The sequence below is a fragment of the Odocoileus virginianus genome, chromosome 8, assembly GCF_023699985.2.
Source record: "Odocoileus virginianus isolate 20LAN1187 ecotype Illinois chromosome 8, Ovbor_1.2, whole genome shotgun sequence".
Lineage (NCBI taxonomy): Eukaryota > Metazoa > Chordata > Mammalia > Artiodactyla > Cervidae > Odocoileus > Odocoileus virginianus.
The window spans coordinates 67,908,309-67,930,611 of record NC_069681.1 but is presented as its reverse complement, the minus strand read 5'-3'; the positions used below and the strand labels follow the sequence as shown (position 1 = coordinate 67,930,611).

At 35.4% G+C, this 22,303-nt stretch overlaps 1 protein-coding gene across 1 annotated transcript in view; it reads right to left on the bottom strand.

Moving 5' to 3' along the window:
- Positions 1–3,873: 3,873 nt before the first annotated feature.
- LOC110134021 (mitogen-activated protein kinase 1-like) overlaps positions 3,874–22,303 on the bottom strand; it is a 67,519-nt gene continuing 49,089 nt past the window's right edge. Inside the window, exons 3-4 of the mRNA XM_070471123.1 lie at positions 5,952–6,057; positions 3,874–3,964 (exon numbers count right to left, since the gene is read on the bottom strand). Of these exons, the coding sequence (XP_070327224.1) occupies positions 3,874–3,964; positions 5,952–6,057 (197 nt within the window). The remainder of the gene's footprint in view (positions 3,965–5,951; positions 6,058–22,303) is intronic.

Below are 22,303 nucleotides of genomic sequence, written 5' to 3'. Positions count from 1 at the left end.
ACCACTCTGTGTGCCTGCATACTAAGCTGGTTCAGTGCTGTCTGGCTCTTTGCAACTCCATGGACTGTAGCCCACCAGGCTCATCTGTCCATGGGATTCTCCAGGCAAGTATACAAAAGTGGGTTGCCATTGACTTATCTAGAGAATTTCGTAGCCCAGGGATGGAAATCATGTTTCTTATGTCTCCAGCATTGACAGGCAGGTTCTTTACCCCTTGTGTCACCTGGGAAGCCCCTCAGTGGATCTTATAGATGCTGACAAGAGCATTTGTTGTAGTTCATTTGTCAGGCAAGAGTCTTACCTGACTCTTCATGACAAAATTCAGCACTCCAGACTTCCCTGCCCTTCACTATTTCCCTGAGTTTGCTCAAATGCATGTCTACTGAGTCAGTGATGCCACCCAACCATCTTGTCCTCTGTTGCCCCTTTATCTTGCCCTCAGCCTTTTCCGCCATCAGGATCTTTTACAATGAGTCAGCTCTTCCTGTCAGGTGGCCAAAATATTGGAGCTTCAGCCTCAGCAATGAATATTCAGTACTGATTTCTTTTAGGATTGATTGCTTTGATTTCTTTGCTGTCCAAGGGATTTGCAAGAGTCTTCTCCAGCACCACAATTTAAAAGAATCAGTTCTTTGGTGCTCAGCTTTCTTTATGGTTCAACACTCACATCCACACATGACTGCTGGAAAAACCATAGCTTTGACTAGATGGACATTTGTTGGCAAAGTAAAGTCTCCACTTTTAATGTGCAGTCTAGGCTTGCCATAGTTTTTCTTTCAAGGAGTAGTTCAGTTCAGTTCAGTTCAGTCACTCAGTCGTGTCCAACTCTTTATGACCCCATGAGCTGCAGCATGCCAGGCCTCCCTGTACAACACCAACTCTCAGAGCCTACCCAAACTCATGTCCATTGAGTCGGTGATGCCATCCAACCATCTCACTCTGTATCATCCCCTTCTCCTTCTGCCCCCAATCTTTCCCAGCATCAGGGTCTTTTCAAATGAGTCAGTTCTTCACATCAGGTGCCCAAAGTATTGGAGTTTCAGCTTCAACATCAGACCTTCCAATGAACACCCAAGACTGATCTCCTTTAGGATGGACTGGTTGGATCTACCACAGTTCAAAAGCATCAATTCTTTTGCACTCAGCCCTCTGTATAGTCCAACTTTCACATCCATACATGACCACTGGAAAAATCATAGCCTAGACTAGATGGACTTTGTTGGCAAAGTAATGTCTCTGCTTTTTGATATGCTATCTAAGTTGTTCATAACTTTCCTTCCAAGGAGCAAGTGTCTTTTAATTTCATGGCTGCAGTCACCATCTGCAGTGATTTTTGAGCCCCCCAAAATAAATTCTGCCACTGTTTCCACTGTTTATCTGTCTATTTGCCATGAAGTGATGGGACCAGATGCCTTGATCTTAGTTTTCTGAATGTTGAGCTTTAAGCCAACTTTTTCACTCTCCTCTTTCACTTTCATCAAGAGGTTTTTTAGCTCCTCTTCACTTTCTGCGGTAAGGGTGGTGTCATCTGCATATCTGAGGTTATTGATAGTTCTCTCAGCAATCTTGATTCCAGCTTGTGCTCCATCCAGCCCAGCATTTTTCATGATGTACTCTGCATATAAGTTAAATAATAATAAATAATCAGGGTGAAAATATACAGCCTTGACGTACTCCTTTACCTATTTGGAACCAGTCTGTTGTTCCATATCCAGTTCTAACTGTTGCTTCCTGACCTGCATATAAGTTTCTCAAGAGGCAGATAGATGGTCTGGTATTCCCATCTCTTTCAGAATTTTCCACAGTTTATTGTGATCTATACAGTCAAAGGCTTTGGCATAGTCAATAAAGCAGAAATAGATGTTTTTCTGAAACTCTCTTGCTTTTTTGATTATCCAGTGGATGTTGGCAATTTGATCTCTGGTTCCTCTGCCTTTTCTAAAACCAGCTTGAACATCTGGAAGCTCACAGTTCATGTATTGCTAAAGCCTGGCTTGGAGAACTTTGAGCATTACTTTACTAGCCTGTGAGATGAGTGCAATTGTGCAGTAGTTTGAGCATTCTTTGGCATTTCCATTCTTTGGGATTGGAATGAAAACTGACATTTTCCAGTCCTGTGGCCACTGCTGAGTTTTCCAAATTTGCTGGCATATTGAGTGCAGTACTTTCACAGCATCATCTTTTAGGATTTGAAATAGTTCAACTGGAATTCCATCCTCTCCACTAGCTTTATTCATAGTGATGCTTCCTAAGGCCCATTTGACTTCACATTCCAGGATGTCTGGCTTTAGGTGAGTGATCTCACCATCATAATTATCTGGGTCATGAAGATCTTTTTTGTACAGTTCTTCTGTGTATTCTTGCCACCTCTTAATATCTTCTGCTTCTGTCAGGTCTATACCATTTCTGCCCTTTATTGAGCCCATCTTTGCATGAAATGTTCCTGTAATCTCTAATTTTCTTGAAGAGATCTCTAGTCCTTCCCATTCTCTCTTGCTTTTTTGATGATCCAGCAGATATTGGTTATTTGATCTCTGGTTCCTCTGCCTTTTCTAACTCCAGGCTGATCATCTGGAATTTAACATTTCACGTAATGTTGAAGCCCAACTTGTAAAATTTCAAGCATGGCTTTGCCAGCATGCGAGATGAGTGCAAATGTGCAATAGTTTTAACCTTCTTTAACATTGTCTTTCTTTGGGATTGGAATGAAAATGGACTTTTTCCAGTCCTGTGGCCACTCCTGAGTTTTCCAGAATTGCTGGCATATTGAGTGCAGCACTTTAACAGTGTCATCTTTTGGGATTTAAAATAGCTCAACTGGAATTCCATCACCTCCACTAGCTTTGTTTATAGTGATGCTCCTAAAATCCACGTGACTTCACATTCCAGGATGTCTAGTTCTGGGTGTGTGATCACAACATTGTGGTTATGTGGGTCATGAAAATATTACAAAGCCAACTTTTAGTAATAAAAAGTCCCTGATTTATATATATATTTATTTAATTATATAGTGCAAAGAATAAAGTATTTGAGCCACACAAACCTACTTTATAATCCAGACTGTATCAGATTATAAACCAACAGTCAGATCTGAGTCAATTTTTCCTTGGCATGTCTCTTGTCTAAACATGTCGTACTAATTTAATAAAGTTATTATGAGGCTAAAACTGGTGGAGATGCATACCTATAAAATGCAACTGCTAAAATAGTTTAATGACACCTGAAAAACTTTGAAAATATAGCTCCTAGTTCACATTGCATCAATTGTTAAAAAAAAAAAAAATGCTGAATTAACTTCAAAATCAATCACAGGCTAAGAAATCTTTAAACACAAAGCAAGGGAATCATACAGTATCCATTTATTTTCAGTCTATTGCATACCAAAATGTTAAGTATCGAGATTACTAATTTAAAAATTTGTGATTCACATAATAAAACAATAATCCAAAACAATTGTTGTATGTATGCCTCATTTTTCATTAGGCAAAGAACAACTTGAGTCAGATTCCTAAGGACTTCACAAAAGAAAATCACATAGTGAATATAAAACATAAATTTAAATATAAAGCAGTTCTTACAAAACTACTCTGAATTGTTTCTATGGCACATAGTTATCATTGCATGTTGAAACAAGGCTTCCAATACTACTGCCCTCCTACAAATGTCCAAACAAGAGATTAGATATGAGAGTAAATAGAGCTTCTCAGTTTTTAATCACTAATAATCACCTTCCCAAATGACACCTTTATTGATGATGTCATTTTAATTACATTTTTGATTCTATAAAATAAGATAATATTACAAATGGAACTAAAGATTTTGCTTAAATGAATGATTTTTATTGTTCTTCATGTCCCTCAAGAGAACTCTGAATCAAAGTGTAATCAGTTTGATGTTTGCTGAGTTTCTTTCTACTCCAGCAGTTACTGCATTAACATGACCCTTGGATTTGGTATTTCGAAACCTGGAAAATAGAGCAAAATTTGTGAAGAAAAATGATCTTTATAGCCATCAAAAATGTGTAAAAATATTGTTCTAAAAGATAATGTCTGTGATCCAGCAATAAACATATAGTAATTTTGATAGAAACAAGGAAAATGTGAACGTATTCTTCTAATATTGATGCTCATTTATCATAAAAAGTTCAATTTTTCAGACGTATTTCTTCTTAATTTTTAAGACTATCACATTCAATGGATCACCACTTAGTATGTCATTAGTGCATCAATGCTCAATTATGTAAAAACAAAATACTAGAGAAATGAACCATTTTATAAATTCTCACTATATTTAGAATTAAAATCTATCTGTTTTGTGGTATCTAGAAATTCTATCTCACACATTATCGTCTTTTCATGTAGTAGAACCATGGTGGGGGGGGGAGGAAATATACTTATCCAGTCATGGTTTAGTTTATGTTTCACTTCAGTTTTCTAGGCATTACTGGTAGCTTTTATTTCAGTTCTTTCTTATTTAAGTCTCACACAAGATGACAACAGCATGGGGCAAATCATTTTTGACTTAATTTGAAATGTTGTTTCTCCAAAGAAGACATACAGATGGCTAACAAACACATGAAGAGAGGCTCAACATCACTCATTATCAGAGAAATGCAAATCAAAACCACAATGAGGTACCATTACATGCCAGTCAGAATGGTTACTATCCAAAAGTCTACAAGCAATAAATGCTGGAGAGGGTGTGAAGACAAGGAAAACTTCTTACACTGTTGGTGGGAATGTAAACTAGTACAGCCACTATGGAGAACAGTGTGGAGATTCCTTAAAAAACTGGAAATATAACTGCCATATGACCCAGCAATCCCACTCCTGGGCATACACACTGAGGAAACCAGATCTGAAAGAGACATGTGCACCCCAATGTTCATTGCAGCACAGTTTATAATAGCCAGGACATGGAAGCAACCTAGATGCCCATCAGCAGACGAATGGATAGGGAAGCTGTGGTACATATACACCATGGAATATTACTCAGACATTAAAAAGAATTCATTTGAATCAGTTCTAATGAGATGGATGAAACTGGAGCCCATTATACAGAGTGAAGTAAGCCAGAAAGGTAAAGACCAATATAGTATACTAACACATATATATGGAATTTAAAAAGATGGTAACGATAACCCTATATGCAAAACAGAAAAGGAGACACAGATGTACAGAACAGATTTTGGGACTCTGTGGGAGAAGGCAAGGGTGGGATGTTCTGAGAGAATAGCATTGAAACAAGTATACTGCCAAGGGTGAAACAGATCACCAGCCCAGGTTGGATGCATGAGACAAGTGCTCAGGGCTGGTGCACTGGGATGACCCAGAGTGACGGGATGGGGAGGGAGGTGGGAGGGGGGATCGGGATGGGGAACACATGTAAATCCATGGCTGATTCATGTCAGTGTATGGCAAAAACCACTACAATATTGTAAAGTAATTAGCCTCCAACTAATAAAAACAAATGAAAAAAAAAATTAAAAAAAGAAGAAAGAAATGTTGTTTTCAGGGTATTTTAACAGCAGCGATTCTCATATGAGCAAGTAAAGATCATAAATATTATCTGTATTTCCCCAGATAAACTACAAATAGAAAAAAAAAAAAACACATGACATAATTTATAAAGTGATAAAGGAATTTAAAATTTAGTATGTCTATTTCATGGTTTAAAGTTTAAGCATGAGGGATATATATATGAAAGTTGATATACTCTTAAAAGGAACAAGATAAAAGTAAGGAAAACAAAAATTCTTACAAGTCAAACAAACACTACAATTGAAATTCAATCTAAATTTTTCTGTCCAGGTGAAATATATGCTAGGTATTAAAAAATTAAGTTATGAATCATTGTTTTGCTTCTGTGTGTGCATCAGTGTGCTGCATATTGGGGAAGGAGTATTCTTAAAAATAAAACAAAGCAAAACAAAACAACAAAAGGCTTCTTACCAAAAGGGCACTGAAATTTCTTCAACAGAAATAGATTGATGTAAACTTAGGAGCAGGAACTGTATCTTACAGATCCTTGAACCTTCTGCTTCAAGCAAATGACCACCTACAGGTTGATTAAAAGAAAAATCTTAAGAAAAGAGATGGCCCAATCCACTCAAATTTAAACACATTCTATCACTAATATTATCCCCATTTAATATTGTTTTATATATTAGAAAAAGTTTATGTCAAGCAGAACTCATTTTTTCTATAGTATCATTTGAGATAATAGTAAACCTCTCAGTTGCCATGTTTCAAATGCAAATCTTTATTAATTTCTTCATTTCTTCTGTGTTGATAAATCTGGGGGAACCCTTACACCTGGTCTTGATCTTTGAGGCATGTCTACACTTAATCAATATCTGATTTAGAGTAACCATATCACAAAGAAAAATGTTTCTATCTTCCAATCAGTTCAGTTCAGTTCAGTCGCTCAGTAGTGCCCGACTCTTTGTGACCCCATGAGCTACAGCACGCCAGGCCTCCCTATCCAACACCAACTCCCAGAACCTACCCAAACTCATGTTCATTGAGTTGGTGATGCCATCCAACCATTTCATCCTCTGTCATCGCCTTCTCCTCCTGCCCTCAATCTTTCCCAGCATCAGGGTCTTTTCAAATGAGTCAGCTCTTCACAACAGGTGGCCAAAGTATTGAAGTTTCAGCTTCAACATCAGACCTTCCAATGAACACCCAGTACTGACCTCCTTTAGTATGGACTGGTTGGATCTCCTTACAGTCCAAGGGATTCTCAACCATCTTCTCTAACACCATAGTTCAAAAGCATCAATTCTTCGGTGCTCATCTTTCTTTATAATCCAACTCTCACATCCATACATGTCTACTGGAAAAATCATAGCCTTGACTAGATGGACTTTGTTGACAAACTAATGTTCCTGCTTTATAATATGCTATTGAGGTTGGTCATAACTTTCCTTCCAAGGAGTAAACATCTTTTAATTTCATGGCTTCAATCAGCATCTGCATTGATTTTGGAGCCCCCCAAAATAAAGTCTCTCACTTTTTCCACTGTTTCCCCATCTATTTGCCATGAAGTGATGGGACTAGATGCCATGATCTTAGTTTTCTGAATAACCTCAAATTAACATTGTAATAAACTCCTTACATGGAGAATTATACCATCTGGTTATATAATGAGGCTACTTTCTTCTTTTGTTGTTGTTGTTTAGTTGCTCAGTCATATCCTACTCTTTGCGACCTCATGCACTATATCCTGCCATTCTCCTGTGTCCAAGAGGATTTCCAGGCAAGAATGCTGGAGCAGTTTGCCATTTCCTTCTCCATGGGATTTTCCCAACCCAGGGATCGAACCGGTATCTCCTGTATTGCAAGTGGATTCTTTACTACTGAGTCACCGGCTAAGATATTCTTGTATAACTTAAGCATAAGTTTACATCTGCTTTTTTAAAAGGCCATTGAATTACACTGATGATTACATTTTATGTTTTAAATAAAACCCAGGTTTTCTTCACATGAAAAAATTAGGTCAATTTTTCCTTTCTTTGTATATGTACTTGATGTTTCTGAAATTCACTGTAAAAATTAGCACTTAAGTCCAATTAAAATTAAAATTTTGATTGAAAGGGTGATGACCCAAGCTACATAATTGTATTTAAAATATATTTATTTCTAAATATGAGGAATATTATTTTCTTGCTTTATATATTTTAATTTTAATTCTTCTGCTGAGACTGAGGTGAATGAAATTGGGGAAGATACAATACTTTCAGAGATATTATCTGAGATTCATATCCACATAAAAACTGATGGGGAAAAAATCTGACAGCTTGTATCGATTATTACTAAATTTTATTTTCTGTTGTTGTTGCTTGTTTGTTTTTGTGCTCATAAACAAGTATTTTACCTATCACCTAACACACTACTTACTCCTACATGTAGTGTACATTCCTTCCAACCAAAAGTAAGACTGGATTTTACCCATGTCAGTTTGGAAACTAAGTGAGCATATATAAGTTCATTTGAGTTTGATTTGATATGGATGAGTTTACAATTATAATGCTATAGTAGACATTTGCAGTCAAAATCAGCTATTTCTAAAAATTAAACCAAGTATACATACCCTAAAAAAAGTAAGTTTCAAAACCAGTATTTGTTTGGAGTGTGGTGTAGAAAAAGAAATAAACTATATAATTTATCATGCACAAAATAAATTTAGTAAAGAAAGTTTAGCTGTGGTTGAGTGGCATGAAAGATATGCTTAAAAAAGGGCAGTTTTGTTGTGCTGTGTTTGCTCTCTCCTTATGGAAACTGTCCATAGCTCATATTTCTTTGTTTTGATTACTTTTTATTGAATTATAGTTGATTGACTACACTGATTGACTACACTCTGCTATACTGTTTTTACTATACTTTAGTGTACTAATGTTGTGCTATAGCTTATTTTTCTAAATATAGATTTACTTGTTGAAATTTATTGTGAGGAGATGCTTTTTGAAAGAAGAATTTGTATCCTGTATTCTCCCTACCTTTAGGACAGTTCAGCAATTCATCTTAGATTTTAGATATATCTAAACAGCATTGTTATTCTGACCCTTCTGATTTCTCATTTTAACTTATTTTTTTTCCTCATCAAGATTCACCAATATTATTTTTTTCTACATCTCATATAATTTTTCTAGTATTTATCTCTGTGTTTTTAAGAGTTCTGAGCTTACTTTGCAACCCTCTTAAATCTATTAATACATTTTAATGTTTCTATATCATTTCTTTGTCTAATAATTATGTTTCTGAGATACATGTTACCCATTAGTAGATGCCTTGTTGTTGTTAAAATGCATATTTAAAAATAAAGAGATACATATATCTAGGAAAATAAAATAAGCTTATTTAGGGTTTTATTCCAAATTCAAATTCTAAGTTCACTTCTTTTACTGACTACAATTGACAACAGTAAACTCCCTAAATGATAGTTAAATGATATAGTCACATACAAAAGTAAATTAAAGCTTTGCTTATATACCATATCTTATCTATAAAATTGGCAAGCATTCAAAAGTTTGCAAAAATAAATTGTTGCCAAAGTTAAAGTGAAGCAAGAGCTCAAACATTTTGCTGTTAGGAAAGCAAAACTGTACAGTCATGTGAGGAGCAATTTGCCAAATTATTTACACATTTCCCCTTTTACACTGACATTTCATTTAAAGAAATATATCCTAAAATACCCTGGCAAAAGTCCTAAAGTACATATGCCTAAGCATATCTGGTTCAGTAGTATTTGCAATTTTAAACAGGGCATCTTGGATACAAGTTATTATCCATCAATAAATTGAATAAACTATATCACCACCCCACAATAGAGACTTTGCAGCTGTGAAGAGTAATAACATATATGTGTATATGCTTTTATGATGTAAGATTTGGGATTTATTATTTAAAAAATAAAAAGTAGAGACAATTGTGTACAGTATATGGACATGGTATCAATTTATTGCTTCTCAACTTCTAATCTATACTTCTTTGTTCTGTTTGTAATACTCAAGCAATATCCTCTGAAAACTTCTTTATACCTAGAAAAACTATTCAGCTTTGTCAAGAGAAAGCATTAGAGTAATACTGTAAGGAGACAGAGGTAGCATATCACTTCTTTATCCATTTCTGGTCCTGATACCAGTTTTTCATTTTTTTCTTTTATGGATCATGGTTGCTGAGGTCCCTTGATGATCACACTGTAAGAGAAAATACAAATCAAAAATAAGAAGCTTGGGCTTCCCCCATGGCTCAGAGGTAGAGAATCTGCTTGCCAATGCAGGAGTCATGGGTTCAGTCTCTGGTCTGGGAAGATCCCACATGCTGTGGAGCAACTAAGCCAGTGCATCACAACTATTGAGCTTGTGCTCTAGAGACTGGGAGCCACAAATACTGAGCCCATGTGCCACAACTACTGAAGCCTGTGCACCCTCGAGGCCCATGCTCAGCAACAAGAGAAGCCACCACTGTGAGAAGCCCACACGCCACAACTAGAGAGTAGCTCCCGCTTGCCTCAACTATAGAAAAGTCCATGCAGTAACAAACATGCAGCACAATCAAAATAAAAAAAAATACAATTTTATATATATACATCCTGTTGAAAATAAGAGACTATCCCCAACCTGCCTTTTCTTAGAGCATTTACTTTAGAAAACATGTATTTTTTGTTTGATACACATTTTATCTTTTAAAACAGTAAATGAGTAACCCAGGAACCTGGCAACCTAGTCAAGCCTAGGAGTCATCTCTTTGAAATGTAATCAAGAAAGATATCAGCTATATAACCTAGTTTCCAGGCACCATGGCAATTTTAGCTGTCTCCTGGCTCCTAACCTATCTCCAAAAAATTATATATTTTTTCTTTTAAAAGCATTTAGCAAAACAAGGGGCTACTCCAATCACCAAATGATTTAGCATGAACTATATATAACAATTGGTGCTACTGAGTCCTCTCACTCAAAGATTAATTATTGTTTATTTGGGGAAAAAACACATGTATACAATGTATCACTTGGCACATAAAAAGGTAAGATTCTTTGCTATCTTTAAAACTCTTTAGGTATTGTCTGTAATGCACATCACATTCTAGTTTAATGTTCTTTAAGTAACAAAAACTAGCTTTATTTCTCTGCTACTTTTTTTGGAGAGATTTTCTGGGTTGGCAGGAGATTTATTTTCAATTATTTATTTCCGGCCAGTATTAATAGACCTCATAGACTCTCAGTTCAGAGGATGCTTTTATATAAAGTTGTTTTCACTCAAGCTATCAGGTTCTTGTCTCTCTGCTCCAAGAGCCTATATAGAGATCATCTCAAGACACATTCTCTTGGTCAATGGTCTATTTCTATGAATATGTTGCTACCACCATTCAGATAAACATTTCCCTACTTGGCAAAGACTGCCATAGACCCTCTCTGGCTATGTGTCCTAAATTACCTGTTTTTCAGCCAAGCAAGCACTTCCACAGCAGTTCTGACTATAATTCCCATCACTCTCCCCAACCCATTGACCACTTCTATAAATATTATGTGCCCTACCACATACCTTTGGCAACCCTGGGTAACTTCCACAAAGTAACTCTAGTCTGTACTCTAAGGCAATTTGCATTGACACCAATATGGTTTTATTTTTGTTGTTGTTTCATTTTGATTTTGTGTTTAGCAAACCCTCTTCTAAGAGATTTTGAATCTTAGCCCTTGGGCAATGGTCTTCTTTCTTCATCACTCTCCTTTAGTCTACAGAGAGTAGCTTCATATTTGCCATGGTTCTGGGAATCAAGAGGTAGAAGTATGTATAACTCTTCTTTTATTCCTAATATCACACTCACAAAAGATTTGCTTCCTGTACCAACTGTCTTTATCTCTGATAGTTTGGAGATCTTAGTTCTCACTTGGGTAATGCTCCCACTAATGTATACAACAATGAATCCATTGAATTGGAAGATGAGACCAACACCTAGTTGTTTTGGATCCCATAAGCCACTAAGTGAACATGTCAAAAAAGGGCTTACTTACCCTATTGGTTGGAAAGATTGGTGCTGCTTACTCAGAGAAATTGGATTGTGCTATACAATGAGGGAGCTTCTCAGGTGGTGCTTGGAGTAAAGAATCCATCTACCAATAAAGGAAGCATAAGAGAAGTCAGTTCGATCCCTGGTTCAGGAAAATCCCCTGGAAGAAGGCACAGAAACTCATGCCAGTATTCTTGCCTGGGCTATGGTCCATAGGGTCACAAAGAGTTGCACATGACTGAAGATACTTAACATATATACATACAATGAAGACAAGAAAACATATGTTCAAGACCAGGAAATTCTTGGAGCGCACATTTTAGCCCTTCTATTTTCAAATGGTAAAGACTAATAGGAAACTACATCATCAAAAAAGGCAGAAATTTTGAAACCAGATAATTCGAAAGAGATTTATGTAATTCTACACGATAAGGAACTCAAGCCATCTGAATATTTTGCTAAGGTCTAAGGAAATGTGGAATGGATTAGAGGAAAAGGAAGCCATGACCACCAACCATGACCTCAGAATGATGACTTTAGTACCTTTGCGCATTTATTCTTTGCTTGTTAGCAGTATCTGTGTACAGATATCAGATCTTTTTCTTCTTTGTCGTTCTTCCCAATTTTATTTTATTACAATGTGCTGGAAATTAGCTTCACTATTTAGTTTTTTAATTACTACTAACTTTCTGTTAAAGTGCTATTAGATACTTGGTCATTTTTATTCAGTAATACTTTGACAGAAATTGACTAATTAACTGGAGATTGGTAAAATTACTATTGAGACTCTTTGACTCCCTATTTTGGGGAGAAAGTGAAACCGTTATTGAAAGAGGAATAGCTACATCTTGCCAGGTTTGAAGAATGGTATATATAAAAGGTGAGTAGCAGAAGGGTGGACCATGGCCAGTTATTAATTTAGTTTTTATTTGCTTCAAATCCATCATATCGCCATATATCAGAACTTAACCCATAAACTCTTTTTTGGCCAGGCTTTGTTAATAGTGTTGGAAGGAATGCCACTGTAAGTCAAAAGCCTTGTTAACCAGTAAGAAACCACTCTTCTCTGCACTCCTGACCCCTTCCTATCTCTATTCTGATCTAACCTACTTCAAGGAGAAGGATGACTAGAGGTAGCTCAAAGACATATTGTCCACAATGAGCACTCAAAACCATAAACACCTGTGTATTCTGAGTAACTTTGGGAAGCAGGGGAAATCAAACTTTGTTTTGTGAGCACCAAAGTTAAATTTCTGTCTCATAATAAGGGTGAGGGGTGACCAAATTCAATGTATGGGGTTTGGGAAAATTTCATAGTAGGGAAGAAACATGAACATGACCTGGTTGTGAGACCCTTTAGGTCAAACCAATAAATTATTGTTTCTTCCACATCTGAGTACATAATAGAAATTAATAAGTTACATGCTTGACCTTCATTATATCATGAGTACCAGAGTATCTTGTCTTGATAATGAAGAGCTTCATGCAGAAAAGTTTTAGTGAGACAAACTCCCTTGGAATTTTTCCCCAAGCGAGTTGCTCCGGATTGAGCATAAGTGACTCCATATCTGATATTCTAAGATATCATGCAAAGATGGTGTCCTGTTAGTTGGCAAGTCAGAAGCTTCAGTTGCATCAGTCTTGAGTACATTGTTATCAAATTTCTACTGGCAGAGGTAGGTGAAAATGCCTAACAAAATATAGAGGCCTGCTTGCCAAAAAAAGTTTTTGGGAACTATGTGAGCATATTCATAATGTTCAGTCCTTCAGGCAGTTGAGTCAAAACTACCAGAGTCTAAGCTATATGTTCCTTAACTCTGGAAACAGTCCATCAAAAGCAGAAAGGAAAGGAATGACCCCAGATCCTGCAACTTCCACATAATATGCATGTCAACAAATTAGGATGTCTTTTTCAGTCCCATCCTCTTGAATAGTTCTCAGACTGCTATTTGGCTGTCTCTGTGGTCAAGCCAGTCATGTTGGAATAACTGTCCTCAAAAACAAGAACTAGATTAAATTATTCCATTGTATTGGGAACCCCAGTACCTACCAGTCATCTGGGAGCCCATGTTGAGGTGCTGTCAACTTAAGCCTCTTAGCAGATGTTGGTGCAACTTTCAGAGCCCCAACAATTGTAATCAGTGCTTTGGGTTTTTGAATTGTACTTTTTGTCTGGAATCAACCCTAGTAATTATTTGTTTTTCCCCGAAGCCCATGATGACATACACTTTAGGGTTGATACAAAAGACTTGAAAATGTTTACAGAAACATTAACTATAAATAATGTAGCCCTAAGATGACTAGGACTGTTTCTCTAAATTGAGCCAAACTTGGTTTTAGTGGCTATCTAAACAAATTAGAAAGTAAGAGGAATCTACAGATACCTAAAATAAAGCAATTAGTAAATCAAGGGAGTTGGCAATCACTGCAGACATAATTTGTACTGTTGAGCATAGAACATCTGCTTATAATGGCTAAATGATGGAAGTTAAAGTAGAACCTCTGGCCCACATTAGGTAAGGAGTGAAGATAAAGAAAACAACCTAGGATGTTTGGTGTATCGTTGATCCTGTTCACTGTGCCAATTGTCTTGCTGTATCTCACTGGGCATGTTGTTCATTAAAAACAGGGTAGGCAAGGCACAAGTTAAGAGGCTGGAAGGAGATTTGAGGAGCCGTAGGAACTGCAGACACTTCTCTCCTGGCTGGCACAGTAGCCATAACACAGCCTCTCTCCTGACTGGTGCAGCAGCCAAAGTGATAGCGATGCTATATTCTCTCCCCTTGTGGGTGACTCAACAGACACAGGCATGATGCAGCAGTAATATGCCACTGCTTTCTAGGCGAAGCTGACATTTCCCTACAGCACAAAGTACCTCGTAACAAAGCAAGTACCTCATGAAGTGCATGCACAGTGCTACAAGTGATCTTAGTTGTTACATCATCATTATTTACAAAATGTGGGGCGAGAGAGCCTAAACACACTATCTGGGCTAATTTGCTCTTTCCTCATATTTGGAAATTTACATTTTTAAAGGAAAAAAGTTAGACTAAAAAAGTCACATTTTCAAAAGAAAATTTGAAATATACTGGCATTGTATCAGTTTGAGTAAATATATATTTATATTACATATATTTTAATATTGTATATTTATTTTAATATACTTATTTATATATTTAATATATTGAATACATAATGTTTAATTAAACAGTTGATCTTTGAACAACATGAGGGTTAGAGGCACTGACTCCCTAGCTACCAAGGTGCAGTTGAAAATCAGAGTATAGCTTACAGATTAACCCTTCATATCTACAGTTCTGTAACCTCAAATAGAACAAATCACTGATTGTGTAGGACTGCAATATTTATTTTTAAAAAAAATCTGAAAAAAAAAATCTGCATGTAAGTGGACTGGTGCAGTTCACACCTGTGTTGTTCATAAAATAACTGTATATACATATATTTAATATAAATATATCTCCATATAAATAAATATGCAATGAAAGTGAATGTGTTAGTTGCTCAGTCGTGTCTGACTCTGTGACCTCATGGACTGTAGCCTGCCAGGATCCTTTGTCCATGGAATTCTCCAAGCAAGAATATTGGAGTGGGTAACTATTCCCTTATCTAGGGGATCTTCCTGAGCCAGGGATCAAATCCAGGTCTCCCGCGTTGCAGTCAGTTTCTTTACTGTCTAAGCCACCAGGGATGCCCAATTATTGAGAAAAAATAAGTATGTCCTTCTGCTAAATACCCAGTTCTACCAATGATTTTAAGTTATTTTCCTGGATCAAAAAAATGCAAATGGAAAAATGAAAACTTCATGGAGACAGCAGTATGAGTGTGAATTCTCAGGGTGTATGCAAAAAATAGACTTGATATCTATTTTGCAAGACTGTTCTATTACATACACATATAATATATTTCATGAGTACACTAAGTTGCTTCAGTGGTGTCTGACTCTTTGCTACTCTATGGACTGTAGCCTGTCCATTTCCTCTGTCCATGGGATTCTCCAGGCAAGAATATTGGAGTGGGTTGCCTTGCCCTTCTCCAGGATAATATATATTATATATAAGTAAGTATATATAATATATATATATACATATATAAACATAAGAAAAAAAGCAGAGTCATTGTCCAGATTGGTAGAATTGGGTACTTAACAGAAGAAAACAACTATTTTTTTTTCTCGATAGACTTCTCAGTAGAGTCTATGTTACACTGTAACATAAGACTTGATGAGACACTGAGAAATTATTGTAAGAATAAGAAAGAAAATACTTTATCAATTATGAGTGGATATTTACTATATTTGAAAATTGTAAATTCTGTCTTGCAAATAACTAAAATCACATATACACAAGAGTTTTTGTTGTTCAGGGTGGTGAACAACATGAGCATCATGATTTGTAACTCAATTAGGTGTCCATTTTTTCCCCATCAGCTCTCTTTGCTGAAAAGCTTATAAATATGCCTATAAAATATCAAAAGTTACCATAAATTGCATTATTTAAGGCAGTAGCATTTTAATCCATAACTTCTTATGGAAAATAAAAATAAATAAAGCCTACTTTTTCTTTTTTTTTGGTGTTTTCCTGTTCAAACTAAAACAATACTGTACTTCAAATTATTTTTCACTGTTTACATAACTAATTAACTATCTGAGACAGAAGGCTACACACCTGCAAAGTCTTCACTATGTTAAGGTCAGATAATCAATTTCCTATCCCAAAAGACAAAACTAATACAGTACAGAGGATTATCACTAAATATTAGCAGCTGCTTTTGTAAGACTGGTGCTTTTCTGGGGAATCCTGCAATAAGAAGTAGGTAGAAAATAGAGTTTCATGTATCTGTATCTTTGAATTCTGTGAAAGTTGCATGGGTGCTTTTTAACTACAGATGAAAGAGATTAATTTTGCTTTGACTCAAGTAATTGCTACTAAACAAAGGCGTTTGAAGCAAAACATAGAATGGTTATGGAGAAAATATTTCCCTTTGTTATGAATATCATTTGAGATTTAATCCTTAATAAATTTAACTCTAATTCTTATATACATAAGAATTTTATCAGTTTACCTACTATAAACCATTTAACACAATTATTAACTTTAATCCTTGCTACTTCTAAATAGTATAATCAAAAACTAATGGATTTTTATAACCTATAAGTTTAACAGAATTGATAACAGCCGTATGTATTATTTTCTTTTCATAAATTCAAATAATGTTTCAATATTCTATAAAAACTGATTAAATATAAACAATTTCTAAATTTAATGAATGTTATAGATCAGTTTCATTTCGTAAGGAAAATACACATGCAATTTTATTCTTCTCTAAGGGTTTTATCTCAAAATTTATTAATGCAATATAACTCATTAATGTTTCAAATCCTCCTATTTTTAATTCTAGGCATGATACATGGACACAAATTATTTAAGTGTTTACCTGGAATGTAAACAAAATAATCAGTAATATTAATTTTAAAATTATTCCTTTGCCTTTTTAGCTAATTAGACATCTTAGCAAAATTCAACACAATTGAACAAACATGTCTTTTGTGATATTCTCTTTTCTCAATCCCCATCAGATTACTAGTTTTTTAGTTTTCTTTCATAGCTGTTTAACTTGATATATTATTACTGGAATTCCTCAAGTCTGTCTTAGAGTCTATTGTTTTCTCCACGTCCACGGTATGTCTAAGCTGTGTTTAATCACTCAGTCGTGTCTGACTCTGTGTTTCCCACCAGGCTCCTCTGTCCATGCGGATTCTCCAAGCAAGAATACTGAAGTGGGTTGCCGTGCCCTCCTGCAGGGGATCTTCCCAAGCCAGGGATCAAACCCAGGTCTCCCACATTGCAGGCAGATTCTTTATGGTTGAGCCACCAGGTGTCTCTAAGTGAATTATTTTATGTACAACTTTTAAAAAAACATCTGGTATTATCTCTTATAGTTTTAATCTATAAAAACCCAGATCCACATATTCAACTATATTGTTAATAACTCCAGTTGTACAATTATTTCTTAGCCACTTTCAAATTCATATGCTCAGAACTGACAGCCTGATCTCTTTATATCTGTGTTGCTGATCTTGTTCATGATGCCAGTTGTCTTGCTGTTTTCACTGTTCACTGAACCCAGGGTAGGTAAGGCATGAGCTAAGAGGCTGGGAGAAGACTGGAGGAGCCGAAGGCACTACAGACATGTTTATTCTCTTTGGCTGGCCCAGCAGACCTCCTACATGCTCTCCTCTCATGACTAAGCCGAAGAGCACAGCTGTAATGCAGCAGTAATGCCACCACTTTTAGGTGGAGCTTACATATGTGCATAGCACAGAGTAGCCCGTGAACAAGTGAGTACCTCGTGACGCACGTGCCCAGCGCTATCTATAAGTGATCTCAGCTGTTACATAAACCTCTAGGCGCACATGTGCAGGGCTATAAATGATCTCAGCTGTTACATAGTCATTATTTACAAAACGTGAGATGAGAGAGCCTGACCACGCCATGTTGGCTAATTCGCTCTCTCCCTACAATATCCTACCACTTCCCCATCCCCACTCTGCACCCAGGCTTTCACCAATTTAGTGAAGCAATGTAGTCTGCCTGTGTGCTCCATTTCAATAAGTTTTATTTCATCTAACAGGTTGACTCTTCCTAAAAAGTAAGGATTACCTTTGACATAATGTTATCTGTCCATTTCCTCCCTACTTTAGTCTTTTAAATAGCACCGTTTTGTAGATATTTAACATCTAAAATACTTATATTCATTGTGCTCCATACCTGCCATCATTCTAGTGCAACTACCATCATCTTGCTTCAAAGAACACTTCAAATCTCTAACATGTCTCTCCTGTCTTGTTCCTTAGGTTTTAACCCACTTCCAATTTATTCTCCATATAACAGTGTTTTTTTTCAATAAGCACAAAATTCCAACCTTTCTATAATTCAAACAATTCAATAATTCCCTGTAGTAATTAGGCTAATTCACAAGTCTACATATTTGCTCCCTGCTTCTGTGCCATTTCCCATTCATGCTTAACTCACCAATCTTGTCTCTGTTACTGCCACTTTCTACTTCATATACCAGTTCTACTTACTGTGGACTCCCCTCCACCTTGTTTCTTATACAAAATGTAGTCATTGAATTAAAGAAAATATTCTTCCCATTCCAAGGAATGACCTGCTCTTCACTTGATTACTTCCTATACTTTTTTTTTTCGAATAGACCTAATCTGACTCTCAAATCCCAAATAAGGATTGCTTTTATACTCTCTTAAACTTATTCTTACCTTTTCTTCATATTATTAATCCTTTAAATTACATATTTGCCTATAACTTTCTCTGTCTCTCCCTCCATTCAGTCCACTTAGTACCTTTGATCTTTCTGTAATCATTTATTGAGATTCTTCATTAAATTTAAATATCATGATAGGGTGTTTGTCTGTATTTGTTTTATTTATTATTGTGTTCCTAGAGTCTAATAAATAGCTTGTATTAAGTATTTGCTGAATGAGCAAAAAATTGAGTAAAACATTATGAATTAACAAATAAACAAGCAAATTATTTACATATATATATATATATAAATTGCCAAATTTCTTAATGTTAGCACATTTACTAGTAATTATGTTTATTAAGTTTTCAAAAATTGAGTCAAAAGCAAAAATTTAATATACTCATCATCAACTTTATATTTGATGCCAAGATGATTACAAAGATTATTGAAGTTCAAAATAGAATAAAAATTAGGCATAAGAGCATAATATCATATTAAGTAACAAACTTTTGGCTTAAGTTAACTAAACTTTTGGTTACATTTAAATTAATATAACATTGTAATCTTGTTTACTGTTAATAAAAAACTACAATATTCAGCAAAATTGTGTTATTTCCTGAAAAATTATTGTTATCTAATGGAAATAACTGAAAATTTTCAAAATGTCTTTGGAGATGAAACTTTCAGCTTTTTTTTCCTTATATAACTATTGGATACACACTTTGCAATATAGAAGAATAAGAGGAGATATATACACAAATGAATGTTTTTGCACAGTGATCTAGAGTTTTAAAATACTTTTAATACTGTCATACTTTTGTATTTAACAAAATTTGTTGCAGAACTAAATGGTTACATATGCTTTAGTCACTGAAAAGTCGTACACTCTTAGGGCAAGACGCTATTATCTTATTGTAGTGTAGGTTTATCCATATTTTAAGAAATGTTTGTTGATTTAATCGTCATTGACAGCAAGTAAGCTCTAAATACCTACTAACCTATTCAAAAGTATTTTCAGTGTTCACTAAATCAACAGGAGGCTTTGAAGATATTTTGTCTCTCTCCATGGAGCAGTCTCTTCTGCAAAATTTGATAACAGAGAAGTATCAAATATGCCTTATAAAACATCAGGAATGCAAATAGGAGCACTCAAGTGCTCTGTTTATTACATAGATACCTTAAGAAAAGAAAAACATATTGTAACATTTAATAATAAAGTATGATTTATCTTTATTATGATTGGATCTTACTTTTTTAATATAAAAACTTGCATAAATTCACATCAACAAATAACTAACGAAAACTTTGTAAGCTTGGTACCATGGTTCACAAAATGATATAATATGATCTCTGGCTTCAAGGAGCTTAAAACTAGAAACGAACCACTGAGTTACATAGAGGTAGTGTCATAACTTGGAGGTATGAGCATTCAGTTCCAGACAAGAAAGAGAGTGAATACTGCCATAAAGCAACTCACGTAAGATTTTTGATTTCCCAAGTTATGTCTACTATCATATAGCCTATTATGTTCCAATAGCATTATGTCTAAAAAACAACATACATGTCTCAGTTAAATAATGTGTTGTTGCTACAAAATACTAACCATTATCTGAGCCTTCAGTGAGTCATCTTTCTGCTGGTGTAGGGTCTTACCTACATGCTGATGGCTGCTCTTATTTAGTGAAGCCTATTTCATCCATTTGTTTTTTAAAGCTAGGTCTTCTGGATAATTTGCTGCAACTTCTACATCAGGATTTGTTCCTTCATATTGCAATTTTATGTTGTGAAAATGGTTTCTTTCCTTAAACTCCATGAACAAATATCTGTTAGCTTCAAGCTTTTCTTCTGCAGTTTTCTCTCTTCTCTAAGTCTCCATAGAATTGATAAAGTTAGAGTCTTCTCTGGATCAAACTTTGGCATAAGGCAGTGTTGTGGCTGGTTTGATCTCTCTCCAAACCACTAAAGCTTTCTTCATATCAAGGAAAAGGCTGTTTTGCTGTCTTACATCCTTGCGCTCACTGGAGCAGTACTTTTAATTTCCTTCTAGAGCTTTTCCTTTGCATTCACAACTTTGTTAAGTGTTTGTCATAAGAGACCTATTTTTCAACCTATCTCAGCTTCAACATGCCATCCTTACAAGCTTAATCATTTCTAGTTTTGATTTAAATTGAGAAACTTACAAGTCTTTCTTTCACTTGAAACTTAGAAGCTATTGTAGAGTTATTAATTGGCCTAATTTCAATATTGTTGTGCCTCTGGGAGCAGAGAAGCCTGATGAGAGAGAGAAAGAAGGGGTGGCACTGAGTAATGACTGGTGGGTGGAGCAGTCAGGACATGAAACATTTATCAATTAATTTTGCTGTCTTATATGGGCATGGATTGTAGCACTCCAAAATAATTACAATAGTAATGCCAAAGATCACTAATTATGGATCACAGCAAGTGTAATAATAGAAGAAAGAGTTTGAAATACTGTGAGAATTACCAAAATGTGACACAGACATGGACTGAGAAAATATTTCTGGAAACACTGTGTGGGTAGACTTCCTAGAAGCAGGGTTGCCATAAACCATCAATGTATAAGAAATAAAATACACGTGAAGTGCAATAAAGTGAAATGCAATAAATGGAGGTCTGTCCTTACAGTATATCTATATTGACTGCTCTCAGAGAGATTTTGACAGACAAAAACAAGACAGGGAATGGGAAAAAATATAATTGCCTTCAGGCCTAGCAAACTTAGAAGAGTTAGTCTTTGAGTTGAATTTTAATGATGAAAGTTGGATAAGTGGAAATGGTAAATTAGGTTATCTTCAGAAATATAGACAAAAGTTGGGGAAAGTAAATGATATGTAGTCCAATATAGTTTTAATTTGAAAATCTAGAAACTCTTAGTAGAGAATAAAAACAGAAGAGAGTAATTAAAGCCAGATCTTATATTTGTAGTTTATATTGAATGCTTTGAGCTTTTAGTTTGGAGGAAATGAGAAGCTATTGAACACTTTTAAAATAGGAATGTTTTCATCATTTCTGTGTTTTCAAGAGGTAACTTTATCCAAACATGCTACTGCATAAGAAAATAGTCTCATTCCCATACAAATTCACTGGTTTAAGGATCATCCATCATTCATAAACAACTGGCATTAACAAAATGGCCAGACAAAATTAATTTAAGGAAGCCAAGCAACTAAGTTTTTTTCCCACGTGATAGGATATATTTCTTAAATCAAAGGTCTCTTTATGCTGACATCTAGTCAATACACAGAATGTAGAGAAACCAAAGAAAGGAGGAGAGAGTAGCTTATTACACTATTAAAACTATCAATAGAGTGGAAGAAATTTGCTTTTGTCCCCTACAGTCTTGGAGAGCTAGGAACTCCTTGTGCCTAGAGAATGAATGCTTCTCCAAGAGAAGTAAGTCACAATTTTGATAACCTAGAAGCTAAGACTGTCATTTTGGGTTCCTTATTCATTGAACCTACAACAAATGAGAAAGCTGTGTATTAAC